This window comes from Protopterus annectens, chromosome 2.part1 (genome assembly GCF_019279795.1).
Source record: "Protopterus annectens isolate FY-2018-M chromosome 2.part1, PAN1.0, whole genome shotgun sequence".
NCBI classification, from domain to species: Eukaryota; Metazoa; Chordata; order Ceratodontiformes; family Protopteridae; genus Protopterus; species Protopterus annectens.
In genome coordinates, this window is record NC_056729.1 from 1,078,803,401 (window position 1) to 1,078,823,851 (window position 20,451).

Below are 20,451 nucleotides of genomic sequence, written 5' to 3' on the forward strand. Positions count from 1 at the left end.
ATATATTGTGTAGATCACCTTGTTTAGCAGATGTGCGATTCACAGATGTAGTTTATGTATTGATTATCATAGAAGCACATTACATGACATTTTATTGTATTTATCTATTTCCCGTGTTTGTGCTAAGCCAAGTGCCACAAAAACACAGGTATTAAAAACACAAAACAAAACAAAAATATATGAAATAAACATTACAAAATAATGTAAGTATACATGAAAGATTTTTACAAAACTCTGGATTTGAACTGTCATGCAAATTAACCTACAAGATGCAGTAAGGGTGTCTTATCCCTCTTTGGCAAAGAAACAGATTTGCAGCAGGAATGAAAATTGTGCATACAAGCAAGTCCAAAATCATCCACAGTATTAACAAGACATATGGCACTTGTTCACTTCTGAGTTGTTTGTACATGAGTTAATTTCAGATGAAGGGACAGGTTCCCCACCCAGAGACTGCCCATGCTCTTGAATAGACTTCCCATACATGCCAAGCAGAGCACCTTGCTGTCCCTCTTCAAGAGAAATCTTGATGAGTGGATGGGTAATAGAAAGTTCACCCCGAGGAACACTCCAGTGGCTCTACTTGATAGAGGCACTGGGAACTAATGTCGGGCAGCATGATGGCAGGGCACTTCTATGGGCTAGGCTTGTAAAGGCACCAGGGTCATTGGCCTAGTACACACCTATGAATCTATGAAGTGCAATCAGTGATCACACAACCATTTATGACTATGGTTTGTAAAAAATGCAGCTCTGCCTTACCTTTTTATGTTGTTTGTTCTTCTCTGATCAGAGCAATAATCTGACACAAGCTGTCTGTGAGGCATTTTGTATCCTTATCCTTAAAATGTATGAGATCATTAAATAGCAATAATATACAGTTTTCAAAAATGCAGGGGAGTTTGGCGATTACTGAAAAGACACCGAAAAATGTGTGTTGCTTACCTACATTTAAAACCTTGATACAATTTCTTCTACACTTTGCAAGTGTAACCTCCACTTGGGTGGTGCAGTGGTGCAGAAGTTAGCATTGTTGCCTCACAGCAAGATGTTCTCCACTTCGATTCTTGGCTAGGCTGCCTTCTGTACAAAGTCTGCATGACCTCCTTACATTGTGTGGGTTTCCTCTGGATGCTCTGGTTTCCTCCCAAATTACAAAGACGTGTCTGGAGTGTTTTCCCCAAGCCTCTGCCTAAAATGGGCTCTGTCCCAGTCGGAATTTTCTGGTAAAGAAATGTTAAATACATAAATAAATAAAATAAATAAATGAATAAACCTAGCTGACACAACCACTGGAGGTAAGGGAGTCTAAACTGCTGTTGTGTTCTCCTTCTTCCTACCAGTAATCAGTCACAGTTGCAATCAATTAGCAGCAAACACTGAGGAAGTGCCTCCACTATTTAGGAATACTACACAGAGTGAAGTACTTGGGATTCATTAATTCTAATGAGTTCACACCTCATTTGCATCTTTACAGTGCTCACAGGCCTCCTGAATCTACACTATAAAAAGGGAATGGTGTAGCTAGGGAACCTGAAGGTGAAGAGAGTTGTGTATGTGGATAACACAGAAGGACATTGCTATTACTATGGATTTTTCTGCACAGAAGACTACTGAGCTTGATATGGAAATTGAATTTTGCAATTATATACTGAATTTTCTCATATGTCACATCTTGATGTAATTGCTGTAAAATCACTAACCTTATACTTACTTACATTACCAAGTAACAGTATATAAGGATATGCCATTCATTTGTATTCTTAGACATTTACTATTTCTATTCCAGGTTCTACACTTACCTTTGAAATCCATAATTTGCAAGAGTTTTAGTTCAGGGCTGAGTCTGTCTGATGCTGGCAGTACACAGCCATTACATAGGTAAGCAAAGGCTGTGAATGTTGCCTGACATCAATGTTACTGTATGTATGTGCATAGGATGAATGTTTTAGCCCCTTAGGTGGTAAGCATGTGTGTTATCCATGGGCTATTGGCCAGTGCAAGGTCATATTGTTTCTGCCTCTGACTCCGCACCTGCATGTGGCTGTCGTGACCTTGTCAGTGGTTTTGGGATGTGTGGCACTTTCCCCTGCTGTTCCTGCTGAAGCATTTTTCTCATGATAATGTTGTGGAGCATGGCATAAACAGTGAATATTTCAGCACATGTACAGGGATTGCACTGCAGGGTTCCCCAGATATATCTAGGCTCCGGAACTGCAACTTCAGCAGCCCAAACACGTGCTCTATTATATTTTTTGTCTGAGCGTATGCCGCATTATAGCATTCTTCTGTTGGTGTGGGTGGATTTGTGATGGGTGTCATCAGCCATGGCTCCAGTGCATAACCTCCATTCCCCAGTAAATGACCTTGTGAGATATCCCCCTAGTACATCTCATACAGCTGAGAGTTGTGCCAGATATGTGAATCATGGTAACTGCCTGGGTTGCCAGCGCACACATTCAGGCTGATTCCCTTTGAGTTACACATGACCTGGCAGTTAATGGAGTGAAAGCCCTTTCTATTTATGTACACCCTTCCCTGATCCCCAGGTGATGCTTTGATTTCTACATGTGTACAGTCTATGACACCCAGGACTTCAAGGTAGTGTGCTACAGGGTAGAACCCCTGCATAGTTCTTGCTCTATTCTCAGGTGTACTGGGAAAATATATGTACTCACTGGCATGTTGCAGTATAGTATTCAGAAACTGATGGAGGATCCTATATGCTGATGCCTATGACACCCTCAACAGTCAGTCTCTGCAAGGTTTTTGTTGCTAAAATTCTGAGTGCTACACATACCTTAGTCTTCAATTTTATTGGTTCCCATCAGTTGCCCTTGTTTTCAGCTGAGGATGACAGAGGTTGCAGATTTCTTGTAGTGTCTCTATTTGCCCTGTAGTGCTCCATTATTTCCACCTCATGCAGATTATGAAAAGTTAAATGAGGGTCTAAAAACCCTTCTCCATCTTGGCCATGGTCTATTAGCAGCAGCATAGACAAGGGTCTGCTGCACATGCACATGAATAAAAGCAATGAGTTACACCAAGCAGTAATAAATACAACTGAGTACTTTTAAGATGACGCAAAAGCAAAATAAAGTAGGAAGAAACAAAATACAGTAAAAGTAGATCTTTTTTTTTTTTTTTTGAGTGAACAAATGAGATGGGCCCAGGAGGAGTATCCAAGTGCAAATTTACAAGAGGGGTGGGCAGTTTCAAAGCCACCAAGATTAACACCAAAACAAAAACAGGGAGGGTGGGTAGGGACCTACTACATGATAGAGCAAAATCCCAAATAGGGAAGGCATCTCTGATCAGTATTAGCAAAAAACTACAGGCACTCATAAAATCGTCTAAGGCCAGCCTAGAGAGAAAAATTGCACAGGACACTAAGGCTAATCACAAGGCTTTCTTTAGTTATGTTAGGAACCTGGGTGGGAATTCCCAGATATGCTCAGAATTAGTCCAAAATGACAAAAAATACACCGAACCCACAGACATTGCCAACATCCTAGCTGACAGGTTCAGCGCAAACTCCCCCCCCTCCCCACCAAAAGGGCAAATATCTATCCCAGCAGAGTGCTGCCCCCCTTACATCTCAGATGCTCAGGTAAGAGCCGCCCTCTCCAAAGCAAAAAACACAGCATCAGTGGGACCAGACGGTGTCCCGGGCTGCGTCCTACATGAACTCCAAGAAGAGCTAAACCCAAACATAAAACTACTGTTCAATCTCAGCCTTACTACAGGATATGTACCCAAAGAGTGGCGTACAGCAACAGTGGTCCCTCTCCACAAAGGTGGTGCCTCAATAGATCCTGGAAACTATCGCCCCATAAGCCTGACAAGCTTGGTCTGCAAAGCTATGGAAAGGATCATCATGGACCTCATAAATAAAGATATTGGGGACCTACAGACACTGGATCCTACCCAGTTCGGCTTTGTTAAGGGCAGATCCTGCCTCTTAAACCTGGTTGATTTCTTTGAAACAGTCACCAAGGCCATTGACGAGGGGAAGGTGGTCCACACAGCCTACCTGGACCTCGCAAAAGCCTTCGATGCAATACCCTACTCGGGCATTATAGATAAGCTCACCAGCTTAAATATAAACCCCTTTGTCACTAGATGGGTTGCAAATTGGCTCAAGGACAGAACCCACATGGTTAGAATTGCTGGAGCCATGTCAGACTCCAAACCAGTTACAAGTCGCATCCCACAAGGCTCAGTCCTGGGACCTCTCTTGTTCGGTATATATTTCTCAGAGGTACAGGCCAACACGGAAGGACTGTGGCTGACCATGTTCCCAGATGACTGCAAACTGGGTGCCATAATTGACTCTCCAGCCAACACAAGCATCCTCCAAAAGGGCCTCATAGAAACAGACAACAGGTGCCAGAGCCATGGCCTCAAGCTAAACGCCAAAAAGTATATAGTTATCCCCTTTGGCAAAAACAAAGTGCCCACAAATTACCACATAAGTGGTAATCCATTAAGTATGGAAGAAGTAATTAGGGACCTGGGGACCCAAGTTGATAGCAATCTCTCATTTGACAACCACGTGGCCAAAGTGGTTAGAAAAACATTTTATATAACCCACCTAATCATGAAGGGATTCACATCTAGATCAGGGGAGGTCATCGTGCCTCTTTACTCATCCCTCATCAGGCCCATAATTGAGTACAATGCCCCTTTTGGGATGTACCTTACCAGACACCTGCAGCAACTGGAAAGACCCCCAAAAGTACCTCACCAAGAGGATCAAATGGCTCAAACAGATGCCATATGCTGCCCGGTTAAAGAAACTCCCGCTCTACTCAGTGGCATACCGCCTGCTCAGAGGTGATCTGTGCCTGACGTATAAAGCCATGTCCAACCCGGAATTAATGGACATGCTGCACCTCATAAAATCCAAATCCCATTGAGCTATGCGCTCAAGAGACTTGAACCTCAGCACTGAAATAAATTGGACATGCTGGAGGGACAGATTCATAACCCAGAGGCTCCCTTCACTCTGGAATAAAATCCCAGTCCAGGTTAGGCAGAGTCCCTCATTGACTCTCTTCAAGAGAAATCTTGATGAGTGGATGGGAGATCATAGGTTTACCCCGGGTATCACTTCTGTGTCACTGTTAGACAGAGGCACAGTATACTAACCTCGAAAAAGGGCATAGCAAAATTAATTTAAAATGGATGGCGAAACCCAAACACACTCTGGCTAGGCTTATAAATGCCCTAGGGCAGATAGCCTAGTATGAACCTATGAACCTATGAGCATCCCCTAACATTTATTTTTATTTATTTTTATTTATTTATTTATTTAACATTTGTTGACCGGGAATGTCCGACTAGGTTCCACAGAGCCTGTTTTCAGTGGAGGCCCGGGGAGAAATGCTCCAGATGCATGTCTTTGGAAACATTCTCAGCATGTAGCCTAATTTCCATGGCTGTATTCCAATATGTTTTGGAATTCACAGAGAAAACCAGCACTGAGTCTACATGGTTGCTTTATAGCTTGCTGAATAGCTCCTCCATCCTGGATTGGTTGATTATCATGCAGTTCAGCTGCTTTTGCTGTAATTAGCATGCCAATATGTTTACCTTGTTTGTATGGCTCTACACACCATATATAGCCGATTACAGAATACAAAAACGTGTGCTCTTGTGTGCAAGTCAAGCCATAATGCGCACATGGTTTTAGCAACCTGTGTAGGCTTTACTGACTCTGCACCTTAATATAAAGAAAATGTGATATAGTTCATAGATTTAAATTAAGTAGTTAGGAGAGTGGGAATATTAATGTTAGGCTGTACATAGCACCCTTTTACAACAAAAGCTTTTAATATAGGAACACATTCATCCTGAGTATTTGATTAGTAATGCTGTGTTTCAAACACATAGACTTTCAATACTTATGACTGATGAAAAGATTTTAATAGTACCTCCGATGATATTAATGATAGGTTTCGTAAGGAAGCATATAATCTATAAGGTACTTGATATAAGAAACATAAAAGCTAGCTCCCACTTTGATCAAGTGATTGAAATATTATAGTTAAAATAAATAACAAAAACATATGAAAAGTAAAACTACATGAGTTAAAAGGCAATGTCTGACTAGAAGTGTATTAAAAGCATTGTTTCTAAAAAGCATGTAAATTACTGGTTTCTACTGATGATTTAAGGTACAAAAACAGATTGTGAGGTTCACCTTTAAGAAAAATCAATCTCTCAGAACTGTTTACTGCATGCAACAAGTAATATGTTCATAGGTGTGTACTAGGCTAATGGCCCTGGAGCCTTTACAAGCCTAGCTCATATAAGTGTCCTGGCATCGTGCCACCCAATGTTAGTTCCCAGTGCCTCTATTGATCCCCGGGGTGAACTTTCTATTTCCCATCCACCCATCAAGATTTCTCTTGAAGAGGGCTATGAGGTGCTCTGCTTGACATGTATGGGAGTTGATTCCAGAGCATGGGCAGTCCCTGGGTTATGAACCTGTCCCTCCAGCATGTTCTGTTGATTGTGGTAATGATGTTGAGGTCTCTGGGGTGTGTGGTGTGGAGGGATTGGGATTTCTTAAGATGTAGCATTTCTAACAGAGCTGGGTCAGACATGGCTTTGAAAGTCAAGCAGAGATCGTCTCTTAGTAGACAATATGAGACACAGAATAGCTGGTGTTTTTTGACTCTGTCTATGTAGGACATGTGTTTAAGGCCTAGGATCCTCTTTGTGAGGTACTTTTGTGGCCTTTCCAGCTGTTGCATGTGTCTAGTGAGGTATTTGCCAAATGGGGCATTATATCGATGATTGGCCTAATGAGAGAATGGAGAGAGATGATAACATCTTTCTTCCTGGATGCAAAACCCTTGGTAATAAGATGTGCCACAAAGAAGGACTTTATGACCACAGTGACAATATGGTGGTCATAGGAGAGGTTGCTGTTAACCTTTACCCCAAGATCTCTTTAATGCCTTCAGTGTTCAGTGGGCTCCCATCGATGTGGTCATTAGTGGGAACCGAGTTCTTCCCAAAGGGGATGATGAAGCATTTTTTGGCATTATGCTTAAGGTCATGGTTTTAACGCCAGTCATTGGTCTCAGTGAGGCCTTTCTGCAAGATGTCTACATCACTTGGGGAGTTAATAATGGCTTTCAGCTTGCAGTTGTCTGTGAACTTGGTCAGCCAGAGTCCCTCTGTGTTGGCCTGGACTTGTGAGAAGTAGATGCCAAACAGGAGAGGACCCAGAACTGATCCCTGTGGGACTCCATTCATGACTGGTCAGCAGTCTGACTTGGAGTCCACTAATTTCACACTGTGGGTCCTGTCTGGGAGCCAATTTGCAACCCACCTAGTGATATAGTTATTGATGCATAGTTTTGTGAGTTTATCAATAATTCTAGAGTGGGGAATGGTATCAAAGGCCTTTGCCAGATCAATGTAAGCTGTATGAACTGCCTTGCTCTCATCCACTACTCTGGTGACTCACTCAAAGAAGTCAACCAGGTTAAGCAGGCATGATCTACATTTCACAAAAGCAAATTGTGTAAGATCTAGAGTTTGGAGATTCCCTATATCGTTGTTAATTAGGTGCATGATAATGCACACTTTGTGGTTGTTTTTAGTGTCTGTCGCAATTCTACCTTCATAGCTGGTTTTAGAGCTTTTGATGAGGGATCTCATCTTTTTGTTTCATAAGAGAGGCACTTACAAGGTTATAACTGTTATTTGTACAAATATACTGAGTCTGAGACAAATGACTGAACAGATCATTCTGTTACTAACACATATTCGTCTGCTCGTTATATAGAGTGTAATTCATTAACTGTAATATGTATAGCTAAAAAGGGTCTATGATGACCAGTTTACTTGCCAGTTAAAGAATGCATAAAATGCTATCAAGCATTTTACATAAGGAAAACTACACAAAAGGTTAAACCTAGCATACAAGTACTTACAGCTAGATTTAGATAAAAGAAATATGAATAATCCCTTGTACAAACACATTTTTTTTTACAGATCTGTTGGTGACTGCTGTTTGTAGTATAAGAAGTGGTAACAGTGATGGAGAGTATACAGAATATAGATGGCAGACAGTACTATGATCCCATTAGGGGGTGGGGTTAAATAGTGTTGAGGAATATATATATCCATATAATATTTTATTGTTGTAGTCAGGAATATTTGTCAAGGCACTCAGAAGTAATATTTGAACTATGTAATTTATTTAATGTTTATTAGTCTGACAAACATTTTTATGTGACAACTTACAATGGGTATTATACTTTTGAACAGTTTGATGTAAGTTTGTGGAATTTGATTTTGTAAATCTAGGATATCCAGACAAGTCTGGATATAAGTCAATTTCCATCTGGTTAATGAAACAGAAACTTTTCTCTTTGAAGTAACTACATATTAAGTTACTGTATACTACTGTATCCCTGCACTCAGCTGATAAGCTCAGAAGTTTGAAACTACTACTTTGTTAAAGTTAGATAAGCAATTTCCATTACCTCATGGAGACCACCTTTCATGTTATCCACTTCTGAAACATTTTTTAACAGGCTTACTCCTTTCTGAAAATATCTACCTTTTAACATTAGAGAACTTATATAAACTCTCCTCAGGTTTGGCACTGTGTCATCTCTAGTGGCTAAAATGTCCTTTAGCTATTTTTATTATTTTACCTTGTATTTTAAACAAAATTGTGTGGTATTCTGTTTACTTGATTTGTTAATCATTAACTTATCATACTAATGATAACTCATTGTTTGTTCACCAAGTACTTGTATAATTCAATTATGCCTGTTATTTGTCCTGCACTTATATAATACATACTGCACCTTGTATCTACATTTGCCTTGCTTGTAGCTGATAAGGTTCCTCAGGTAAGCTGACTTACCCAGTTAACAAAGGAATAAATAAGAATAAAACTAAAAATAAATAAATACATATTTAAGATTCAACCTAAAGCATTTAAAAGGCTGAACTGAGTCTTGACAGGACTGCATACTTTTCATCATTACTACCACAGTCCTGCTGTACACACTGGACTGGATACATAAACAGTTACATGAAGTACAGCTATTGTGTTGGTAGCGCAGTATGTCACCAACATGTTATTGTGCTATTTGGTATTCATAAAGCAGCTCTAAATGATGTATAGAGCTGCCAAACAAAGAGAAATTGCAGAATATGCTAACAACAGCATAAAGAGTCAAAGTGCATGCTATTTAACCAATGCAACATGGAGGAGCTATAAAGCAATTGTATACACACAGTATAAGCTTTAGCCCTGTATACCTAAGCAAAACTCTTTGAAATACAGCATGATTATATTTAAAAAATAAGCAATTTAAAGGTTGCTGCTGCTATTTTTATTCTGTATGTGACGCAAGCTTCTAATCAGGGGTGCTGGTGCTGCTTATTCTGCCAGACCTCCGGCAAGAAGAAGAAAGGTATTTAGATCCCAACTGACTTATTGTGGACTGCACAACATAGAAATTGTGAAGAGATACAGGGTGGACAGGGAAACAAAGGAGAAAATATGCAACCTCTGCCAGCACCACCTCAGGCCCCAGCGAAATCATGGAGAACCCATCCCAGTGGAAACAAACTTATGTTTACTAGCTTATGTATACTAGTTACTGATGCATTCTGCAGATGCACTGTAGATATATTAGGGTTATCACAGGCATTAGCCTTGAACGTTACATCAGTTTTTAAATGCAATGCTTCTACATGCAAGAGAGCAGATCTGTTTCCCACGAACCTAACAGCAGAGAGCAAAGACTGTGCAGGAAGTTGGTATAGTAGCACACTTCCCTGAAGTGTTGGGGCCATAGCTGGCACACATATAGAAATAAAGGCCCCACCTGGGTTACAAGAAAGGAGGTACATCAACAGAAAAGGTTTCCACTCTATAAACTGTCAAGTTGTTTGTAACACCCACGTGATCATCTGCAATGTCTGTGCAGGTCACCCAGGCAGTTTCCATGACTGACCCATATGGCACACCTTTGAAATGTATACCAGGTTTGTTAGGGGTGACATTCCTGAAGGGCAGCTAGTGAGGATGCAGGTTATGCATTGGAACCCTGGCTCATAACACCCAAGAGCAACCCACACATTCCCATTGATAAATTATACAATGAGGCCCAATCTCAAACTAGGGAGTCATACAACATATGTTTGGATTGCTGAAATCAAGGTTCCATTGTTTAGACACATTAGGAGATGCACAGCAGCATGACTTAGGCACTTCTGCTGAAATACTTAGTCTGTGCCATGTTACACAATATAATACTCGGGTAACAGCATCAGCAAGGACACCAAGGTACCATACCACAATTTCAAGGACCATAGTCAGGGCCAGCAGCAGCAGGTACAGATGAGTAGTCTGAGGGAGAACCACCAGCTGCAGATGGTGATATCACATGCAGGCATAAATGGTATGCCCTATTTCTGGATAAGAGGCAAAGGACACAAGACGCAATCACTAATTATGTTAAAGCCTAAGATCCCATCTAAATACAAACAGGAAATCTGTGATCCAACTCATCACATATCCAATCTATGTTATGTCTTGTGAAATATGCAACATATCCCAACCTATATTACTCAGCTCACTCAACTGCATCCATCATAAATATACTTACAAACAGAAATGATGACTTTTACATGGAAATTCCTCCCTATGACTAAAGAAAATCACACACATACAGGCCTCTCTGAAGTGTATTGCTATTCATTCTCAAATTAGTATAATTCTAATTTTCACGCTTGAAATGTAGTTCTCCTTTAATTTTTGCATGCTTTAGTCCATGGGTTCAATTCCAAGCTGGTACAACAATATTTTACCATTGTGTAAGCTCCAACATTACAGCATGTTACAATTAATCCTCTTTCACCTTCCAGACTGCAAGGAGTACAAGCCATGTCACTAAGTATTCCACTGTTGAACAAGTCAATAAGATGAGAATCACACATGGCAAAGCTAAATTCCACATTTCACACCTTTACTGCTATGTGAAGTAAGTAATGCCAATGTGTCTGCTAAATTCCACGTTTCACACCTATGTGATGTGAAGTAATGTCAATGTGTCTGCTAAATTCCACGTTTCACACCTATGTGATGTGAAGTAAGTAATGCCAATGTGTCTGCTAAATTCCACGTTTCACACCTATGTGATGTGAAGTAAGTAATGCCAATGTGTCTGCTAAATTCCATGTTTCACACCTATGTGATGTGAAGTAAGTAATGCCTGGTTGGGTTCTTAAAGCCTTTAATGCCTGTTGCACTGGAGATAATGGCGCTAAATGTAGAGCACAAAGGCGAAGTGTTGAGGAGTCCAGGATATATGTGGCACTCCTCATGAAATGTTACAGCCAAAGGCTACTGCAAGGGGGGTTGTACCAGGTCCTAGTATAAGGCTGAGGCTTGTACTAGCTTAGCCAAGGCTGTCTCCAGTGCAACAGGCATTTACACACTGGGTAACAACATCATCACCTCTATAGTGGCTTTAAGAAGCAAAACAGGAACTCCTAAACTGATAGGAGGCTGAATTTAGGACTGTGAACACCTTCCAGTTGAGATTAACTTGCCTCAGGCAGGCATAGGTTATTCAGTACTACATTCAAGCCACATCTTCATTTTCTTTCCCTCAGGCACTAGCATGTTGAGCAGGCATACCTCAACCTTCATTTCAGGGACGCATGCCTTCTCCAATAACTCTTTAAAGCCAGCTTAACTGTGTGCTTTTGAGTGGGTGGGGTTCAGTACGAAGAAGCAGGCAAGTACTTATTACTGGATTAGTAGTTATAAAATATTAAAAGCAAGAATATATTGATAAGAATTAAAGTATAATAATTACAATTATTAAAGTTGCGGGTATATGTCCTATCCACCATAAGGAAATAAAGACTGACCTTTGTAATGTCCTAGCAGTGGGATTTGTTTATTTTATGACACAGAAATACAGTTACTTCTTATATACATGTGGAATAGGTGTACAATAGTAAATTATCATAATATATTTCTCAATGGGAATGTGTGGGCTATAATTGTTTATTGCTAAACAAAGTTTATTGAAAGAATACAGTACTGTGACATGCAATGTATCTAATTATTTGTTTTTTGCCTCCCCACCCTTTCTCTCTCTTTTTTAATGAGGTTATAATTTATCAACAATCTGCTGTTTGCATAACTTCCTGTTGAAAAAATAATAATCAACAGCAAAGAGAGATACACCAACCACTGCAGCTAGGCCTGCCATACCTCCATAGATGTCAGCAGAGACAACCAACACAGTGGGGTCACAACCTCGGTACTTCATCCACAACCCCTGCCCTACCTGCTCCAACTATGTTAGCTCTACCCTGGCTGTTGGTACAGTGGAACAATCTGTGAGCAGTTCCAATTGAGGTGTTGATTTTGTCACGTATTAGGAGTTTTACAGGGCTGGTGGAGGATATAATGGAGAGACGCCTTGGTGCATGTATTAACAGGGTTGAAAAGGTCCTGTATTTTACTGCAAAGATGATGCCATCTCCAACACTGATCCAGGGAGTTACTGCAGGAGATGGTGATTACAGTTCTGAGGGTGAAGGCTAGATTCTCCCTGTTCTCAAGTGGGGCATGGTGCACCTCCTATATCCCCAATCATTGTGTTCCTTGACTTTTTTGTCTCTATCATTATCCCTGTCTTTTATGTCTTGCATGTTTGCGTATGTGGAACACCACGCCCATGCAAGTACAGTGTGGCGCATGGCTCACAAAACGCCATACATCAAAATTCAAATATAAATAAGCCAGCACACCAAAGTCAGCATCCAAATATTTTAATCATCATTGATCAATGATCAAAATCCAAACAAAATACAAATTTTAGTATACTGGTTTCAGCATCTCTGGCTTCATCAGTGCTACACAGCATGGTAGATTAATGATGATTTAATAAGTAAGACAAACGCACCATACAGATGTTCCAACATGTCCCACAACACATACTGTTGCGGTTCCTCTCTGCATCTGTCTCTCTCTCTGTTCACCTCTTCTGCTTCAGTAAGTTGCCACTGTGCTCCAATTGTATTAATTTAATGTTGTGAAGCAGTTATTCTTTTGTAATTTGATGAGCTAATGATCACACGTATAGAACGATTTCTGACCAGTTTCAAGGGTTCTAATCCAACAATTAGCTAAGTGTTACTGACTGTTTTGGTACACTATTTTATGTGTACCTGTTGACTACATATTGCTAACAGCCACCATTATTATTCTTCTGTCGTAATCTACTTTGTCCTGGCATCCATCTCACCCTGTTGATTTATCTTCCGTCTGTATCACTGTTCTTCTACCTCTGAATTTGCTTAGTGCTGCCAATGGGCTACAAATGCAACTAAGTGGAAGTACACAGTTTATGGCAATATCTAGTGATTTTATTGCCTTTATCTACACTACTCAGTTGCTTTTCATGCTACTGTGCTACGCCATGTTTGGTCAGTTTAATGCATTTTTCAACAAGTTGAAGAGTTGGATATACAGATTACAGTGATCAATGGGGTAATGAAGATGGCTACATACATTCATGTTTGTTGAAATGTGGTGTTGAATATTAACTATCTGAAGAATGTGACTTCCTGTGTGGTTTACTTAGACAATACTTAGTTATAAAAGATTTTCTTCTAATGCTGTCAAAGTTCAAATACACCTGGATAAAATATTTCAGGATGTGTTGTCTGACACCTGTGGATGTAAATGTTGACTATACCTTTACTTAACACATCATTATCCTGATACTATATTAATGTGCCTCTACCTCTTGTGATGCCTGTCTTGTACACATCTTTGTGCAAAAGTCAGCACAGACCAATGCAGACTGCTGATAATTCCCACTTTGAGTTCAAAACTGAAAGATATTACACATGCACTAATATTTTGTCAACAACACTGCAAATCAGCATGGCAGCTCTGTGCTCAAACAGTAAAAAAAAAAAAAAAAAAAAAAAAAAACAAAATCAAATAATTCTTGCTTTAGGCTGTACTATGTGTGTACATCTATATTACTTTTGTCAGCAGGTGATTTTATTACAGAATGGTGTTGACTCCATTCATTCAGATGTGTAACGTATGTCTGCTGCACAGTGTTTATAATTGTAACTGTGCATATTTGGTTAATCTGTTCTCACATAATCCTTGACTGCTATTCTGCAGTGCCTGTCCTATGTATGACTTGCATGTTTTTCTTGGCAATGCCTATAGTCTAAGTCTGAGATAATGCAAGGGGCGCAACCCTCCCAACATGAAGTCTCAGGAACGTTTGATTGATAATCCACTGGTGTACAACAGCAAATGTTTGCATCATCCTATTACGTGAAACATGTCAGTATTCCTCACAGTACTGCACTGTACATGAAGGATAGTATCTAAATTTTCATACAGAAATATTTCATTACATGGGACAATCAGAGTGATGTTACATTGTCCTTTGCACATATATGCAATTGTTGCACTATCTATGATGCACAATACCATCTGTTCCAAACAGTGGCTTGTCAAAAAGTTTAAATATCCTATTACAAATTGCTAACATCAGTCTTCTCTTGCAGGACTTGCAATTAAAGCACTGCTGCCTAGATTGTGTAACTAGATAGATTTGATGAGGTTTGATGCCCAGCATGAGAAATTTGCAAGTGAGTATCTATGAGAGAGCAAGTGTAACACTAGGTGCTGTATCCACTTCCCCTGAGAACAATGCATTTTACTGTTCACAAAGTTCACTTTTACCACTTTTTACTGAAAAACCCTCTATGAAACACACAGATGAGGTCATCCATTCAAAAGGGCACTATCGCTCCATAAAAGTCAGATTTCTCCTGTTGCACTTGTAACTAATACAGTGATTTCTACATTGTGTAACTAGATAGGTAGGAGGTTCCTTGCTCAGTATGGAAAATCTGTTGTGTGTAATGCTTGGTGCTATACTCACTTCTCCTAAGCAAAATGTATTTAAATGTTTGCACAGCTCCCTTATCCTATTTTTTACTGAAACATCCTCTATAAATTATGCTGATGAAGTCATCCTGACAAAAGTATACTCTTGCTCTTTAACAGTCAGACTTCTCCTGTCATGTATGGGTGAGTATGATTAATAAAGTGCTTTCTGCATTGTGTAACTAGATAGTTGGGAAGTTCATTGGTTAATATGGGGAACTTGTGTGTGTGAGTGGGGGCGTTTACAGTTATGAAAGTATGTGATAAATCAACTTCTATGGATAAAGATTTTAAATGGCTAGATGTTTCCATTCTTTAATCCTTTTTACAACCTCAACTTCTTTGCAATACAAGGGTGTAGTTAGGCATTCTATCTGTGCTGTACTGTGTACAATTATATATATTACTTAAGGAAAACATGGCTATTTTAGTTTATACTCTGTCCACAACTGTCTAAATTAATGCTTCCAATAAGAGTCTCAGAGACTGCAAAAATACCTATTTAATGTTTTAGAGGGAAACTGATGCAAATGCTTGTTAATTTGGGGAAGGATGTTTCAATTTTCCAAAAGACAGGTGTTTTCTGGGGCAGCAATAAGAGCATGTGATTGCATACTTATATTCTCTGCTTATACCTCGAAGCAACATTGGGATGAGGTCATTCTTTCAGAAATGAACTGTCAAAAGTTTAATTTCAAACTTCTCCTGTGGTGCTTGCATTTCTTACACTATTCTCTAGAATGTGTAAATAGATATGTAAGAAGCTCAAATACAGCAGTGCTTAACTTCTGCAGTGTGTCTGTGACTGCAAGTTAATTTGTGGTTTGTTTATACACAGTTGCAGTGGCAAATTTACAACCTCAGATGGCTGTAAAAGTCATTTTACCAGCACACCTCCTTGGTAATACACTGCTGATGTCATTCCTTAATAGATGCTGTGTGTCTCACTTGTACTCAGTACTCTGCTATGTAATGTCTGCTGATAATAGGTTCATAGGTGTGTGCTTGGTTAATGGCCTTGGAGCCTTTACAAGCCTAGCCCATAGGATTACATTGGCATTGTGCTACCCGACCCCAGCTCTCAATGCCTCTGTCAAGTAGTGCCACTGGAGTGATCCCCAGGGTGAATTTTCTATTTCCCATCCATTCATCAAGATTTCTCTTGAAGAGGGCCAGTGAGGTGCTCTGTTTGACATGTATGGGAAGTCTATTCCATAGCATGGGCAGTCTCTGAGTTATGAACCTGTCCCTCCAGCACGTACTGTTGATTGTGGTAATGAGGTTGAGGTCTCTGGAGAGTGTGGTGTGGAGGGATTGGGATTTCTTTAGATATAGAATTTCTAACAGAGCTGGGTCAGACATGGCTTTGTAAGTCAAGCAAAGATCACCTCTAAGTAGGCGATATGAGGCAGAGACTAGATGGATTTTTTTGAGTCTGTCCATATAGGACAAATGTTTAAGGACTAGGATCATCTTTGTGAGGTACTTTTGCAGCTTCTCCAGTTGTTGCAGGTGTCTAGTGAGGTACATGCCAAATGTGGCATTGTACTCTATGATTGGCCTAATGAGGGAAGAGTAGAGGGAGACAATGACCTCTTTCTTCCTGGATGCAAAACTCTTAGTAGTGAGATGTGCCACATAGAAGGACTTTCTGACCACAGTGGCAATGTGGTGGTCAAAAGAGAGGCTGCTGTCAACCTGTATTCCCAAATCGCTTATAATGCCTTCTAAGCTGTACAAATGGTATAAATGGATAGATGGACAGTTCAAGACTATCACTGCTTAAATATTGTGACCGTGTCTACTGTTGTATACTGTTGGACACCTTGCAACCACCTTAATGTATACTTCTACTTATGAGATGGAGTTACAATGGCACACTATCACAGTAGCAGACATTGTGACCACAGGGAAAATAACATTTTGTCCAAACAATGATAACTACACATGCAGCATTTTTCAGGACAGTTCTGATTGTATCTTTCACTCTCATACTGTGTATGCTAGTCTTTAAATACATATATGATGTACAGTGTTATTATGCACTTCAACCACTTTTTGGCATAAACATTCAGCAAATGAACAGTGGTGATGTCATCCATTTTAACTATGCACTGACCCAGTTGCACCTGAACATGTGACATGGTGTTGCAATTCAGGCATTAATCTTTAGCTTGTGATCGTAGGTAGCTAGTTCAAATCTAGCCATGACTGGTCAGACTAGGTTGTGATAATCTTAGTGTGACTGCATGTCACTAACACTGCTGTCAAACACATCCCTGTGTACACATACAGATGTTGATTCCTCTTCAAAAAGCTATGATAATTTCTAACATAATGGCATAATTTATTTAGAACAATGATGACGTGATTCCGTTTTCATTGTATAAAATATGTAGAAAGACTTATCTTCTGACACAAGAATCAGATGGCTGTATGTATATTGTTGATTTAGTACAGCAACTGCAGGCACACATATCTCTTTCAGAAAAAACATGATGTAATGCCTTCACATACCGACATATCTCACAAATGTAGTGGCACTTCTACTGTGGTACATTCATCCTGTACAATATCATTTATTTTCTGTTGTCAAATGCTCATGTGTTCAGCATATACATTCAGTGCCTGTTAGCATTGTTGGGCCTTTTAATGTAATGCATGACCTGCATTTACCACAGTTATCTGTCTATTTACAGTGGGAGAGGCCTCCATCATTCATTTCATCTCAGAAACTGTTTACAACACATACATCTGAAGTAATAAATTTGTATAGGTAAAGTTTCACAGCTGTGGTAATACTTATCCCATTTTTAATTTCTCCAAGTCTTTTGGGTTTCTAATACCATAACGGGAATGGACCCCATTCCTAAGTCAAAGTATGATTAAAGTTCATGAAATTAGTATTGTTTCACAATTTGTCAGCCAAAAGTGCTCTTCGCAGCACCCACAATGTGCCCAGTAATGACTCCTTCAGCAATTCATATGGTGTTACATGAATTGGTAACATATCTAAATACGATTGTAAATTATTTTTATAAGACCCGTTGCTCCTACTACTATTGGAACTGTTTGGGCATCTTTCTTCCACATGGCTCTTATTTCTGCCTGCAGATCCAGGTATTTTATGACTTTGTTTCTCTCTGTGCACAAGACACTGTAGTAACTAGGTGTGGTGATTTCAATGATCAGTGATACTTTTGTCTTCTTTTCTTGGACCACTATTTCCATTTTACTAGCATCTATCTTTTGAACTGTTGGTATTGGGTGATTCCATGTGATAAGAAAACTTCATTTTCTATGATTCTTTGTGGCTCATGATTCCAGTGTTTTTCATTCACTTCAATACCATAATGTTTGCACAATCTCCAGTGCGACAGTCTTGCCACATTATTATGCCTTCCAGTATATGGTCCCTCTGCCATTAGTGCATCGCTACCAGCAACAAGGTGTGTGACTATTTCAAATTTGGTTTTACAAAACCTACATATGTCTGTTTCTCCCACATATTCAATGGACTTTGTAAACCAGCATGTACGTAGCCCACGATCTTGGGCTGCCAATATTAACCTTTCATTTCTTGGTTTTAATTCACCTCTCCTTAACCATCCCTGCACTTGGTCTTGATCAACATCAGGGTCTTCCAAAAGTTTTCTATACTTGCAACTATATTTATGTTTTTCCCACATTTCTTGCCTTCTCATCTGGTCCTTCACCTTATATTTTTTCTTTTGTTTTTTGGCACATTCAGTTGCAGCCTGGTTTTTATCCACTTCTGGTTTGATTTCCATTCCTGCTTGACGTTGATATGCTTCTGCTAAATTAAGCAGAGACATCATCTTAGATTTATTTTCCTCATGTTTCAAAACTTTCACTACATTTGGATTTTGTGAGGTCAATAGATATGTGTGGAGTCCCATGATATCTATACATGTAATCAATTTCAAGGAGGCCCATCCCTCCTTCGGAATACGTAATATATAATCTTGGTATACATTGATTTTTATAACTCACTTGGTGAGCATGAAGCATCCTTCTTGTTTTAATCATGTATTCCCAAGATAATTATGCTCTGTATTGCATGACTTCATCCAGATATTTCTTTATCACTGCAATTGTTTTCATCGCATTATACAGCTTAACGGCAGATGAGGGATTCCATAAATGTTTATTAATGTATGGCATACTGCCAGACCATCAGAAACTGTGAATGGTCCTCTGTTATGACACATTGTAGTGAGTTGCTGCTGTTAAATTGCTGTTATGTTACTGTTCCCTCTGAATCCATGTGAGCATGACCAGTATAATGATGTCTGAGATGTTTGCAAATCAGCAAAGGAAACCTGAACTCATGACATGTCATCCAGTCTGTGCTGTCACTTGTCCCTCGAGTATGCTGTGTGCTATTAGATTATGGTTTAACATTTACAAGACTATACAGCACTTGCTTATCTATTACATGTTCTTAGATAATACATCCCTTTTCCACTGGTGCCACTGTCATTTGTTTGCAAAATCAAGTCTTTTCTGATGTGCCTGGCATGTAGCAGTATGCATATTTAGTTTGTGCTGCTGCTCATCACCCTAACATGCTTACATCGTGTAGGCTTAGCATGGCAACTACATAATTTAGTGAATCTCAGGGTTTATATATTTAAAATTTTCTGGCTAGCTAAAGATCAGAAATACTAAAGGGTCCATACTATATATGAGTGCCCAAATGCTCTGCAGGATTACTGCTGCACAATATTCACATGTAAAGTTGCATAGGCAGCATTGATGTATGAACTGTATTTAATTACATCACACATTGAAGCCTGTGGAATTAATAGTAATAAGTAGAGCAGGAAGTATCAGATAACCCCCTCTTCATCTCTCTCGCCCCTCAACCATCCAAGTGCCAATTTATGCATTTGTGCATCTATGGATTTACATGAGCATGTATGCATGTATCAATATATCTGTATATGTTTGTCTGTCAATCCCTCTGTCCTTCAGTGTACATAGATGCGTAAAAGCATACACCTCCATATGATTACTGCACCTGAACAAATTGCTTTAGAAAAGGATTCCTGTAAAGGAGCAAATTACTTTAGAAATCTTTGAAGTCATTGTTAGGCAAAAATAATGAACAGTCACAAACTAAAATATTAACTGAGTTAGCAGGAAATAAAAAAAATATAGTAAAATACTTACCACCTTCCACGACATTGCTTATATTTTTTTGATATGTAAGACTATTAGGTAAACTAGGTATCATGTATCCATTAAAATACCATGTTACATCTTCTAGGTTTGTCAGTGGTCCAGAAAATGAATCCCATCTGCACGTTAAGTTTAGTGTTTTTCCAATAGAGATGTTAACAGAACTTGGAGATACGATCACATTTCCTGTGAAGAATATTAATTAGAGCTATGAGTTTTACAATGGCACCAGTTTAAATATGTATCACTTACATATTTTT

The 20,451-nt window shown here is 39.4% G+C and overlaps 1 protein-coding gene across 2 annotated transcripts in view; it reads right to left on the minus strand.

Moving 5' to 3' along the window:
* Window positions 1–20,451, minus strand: part of LOC122794329 (mucin-3A-like) — a 1,511,548-nt gene that overhangs the window by 846,652 nt on the left and 644,445 nt on the right. For both annotated transcript variants that reach the window (XM_044062634.1, XM_044062633.1), the window contains one exon: window positions 20,183–20,377. In XM_044062634.1, coding sequence (XP_043918569.1) covers window positions 20,183–20,377 — 195 coding nt within the window. The remainder of the gene's footprint in view (window positions 1–20,182; window positions 20,378–20,451) is intronic.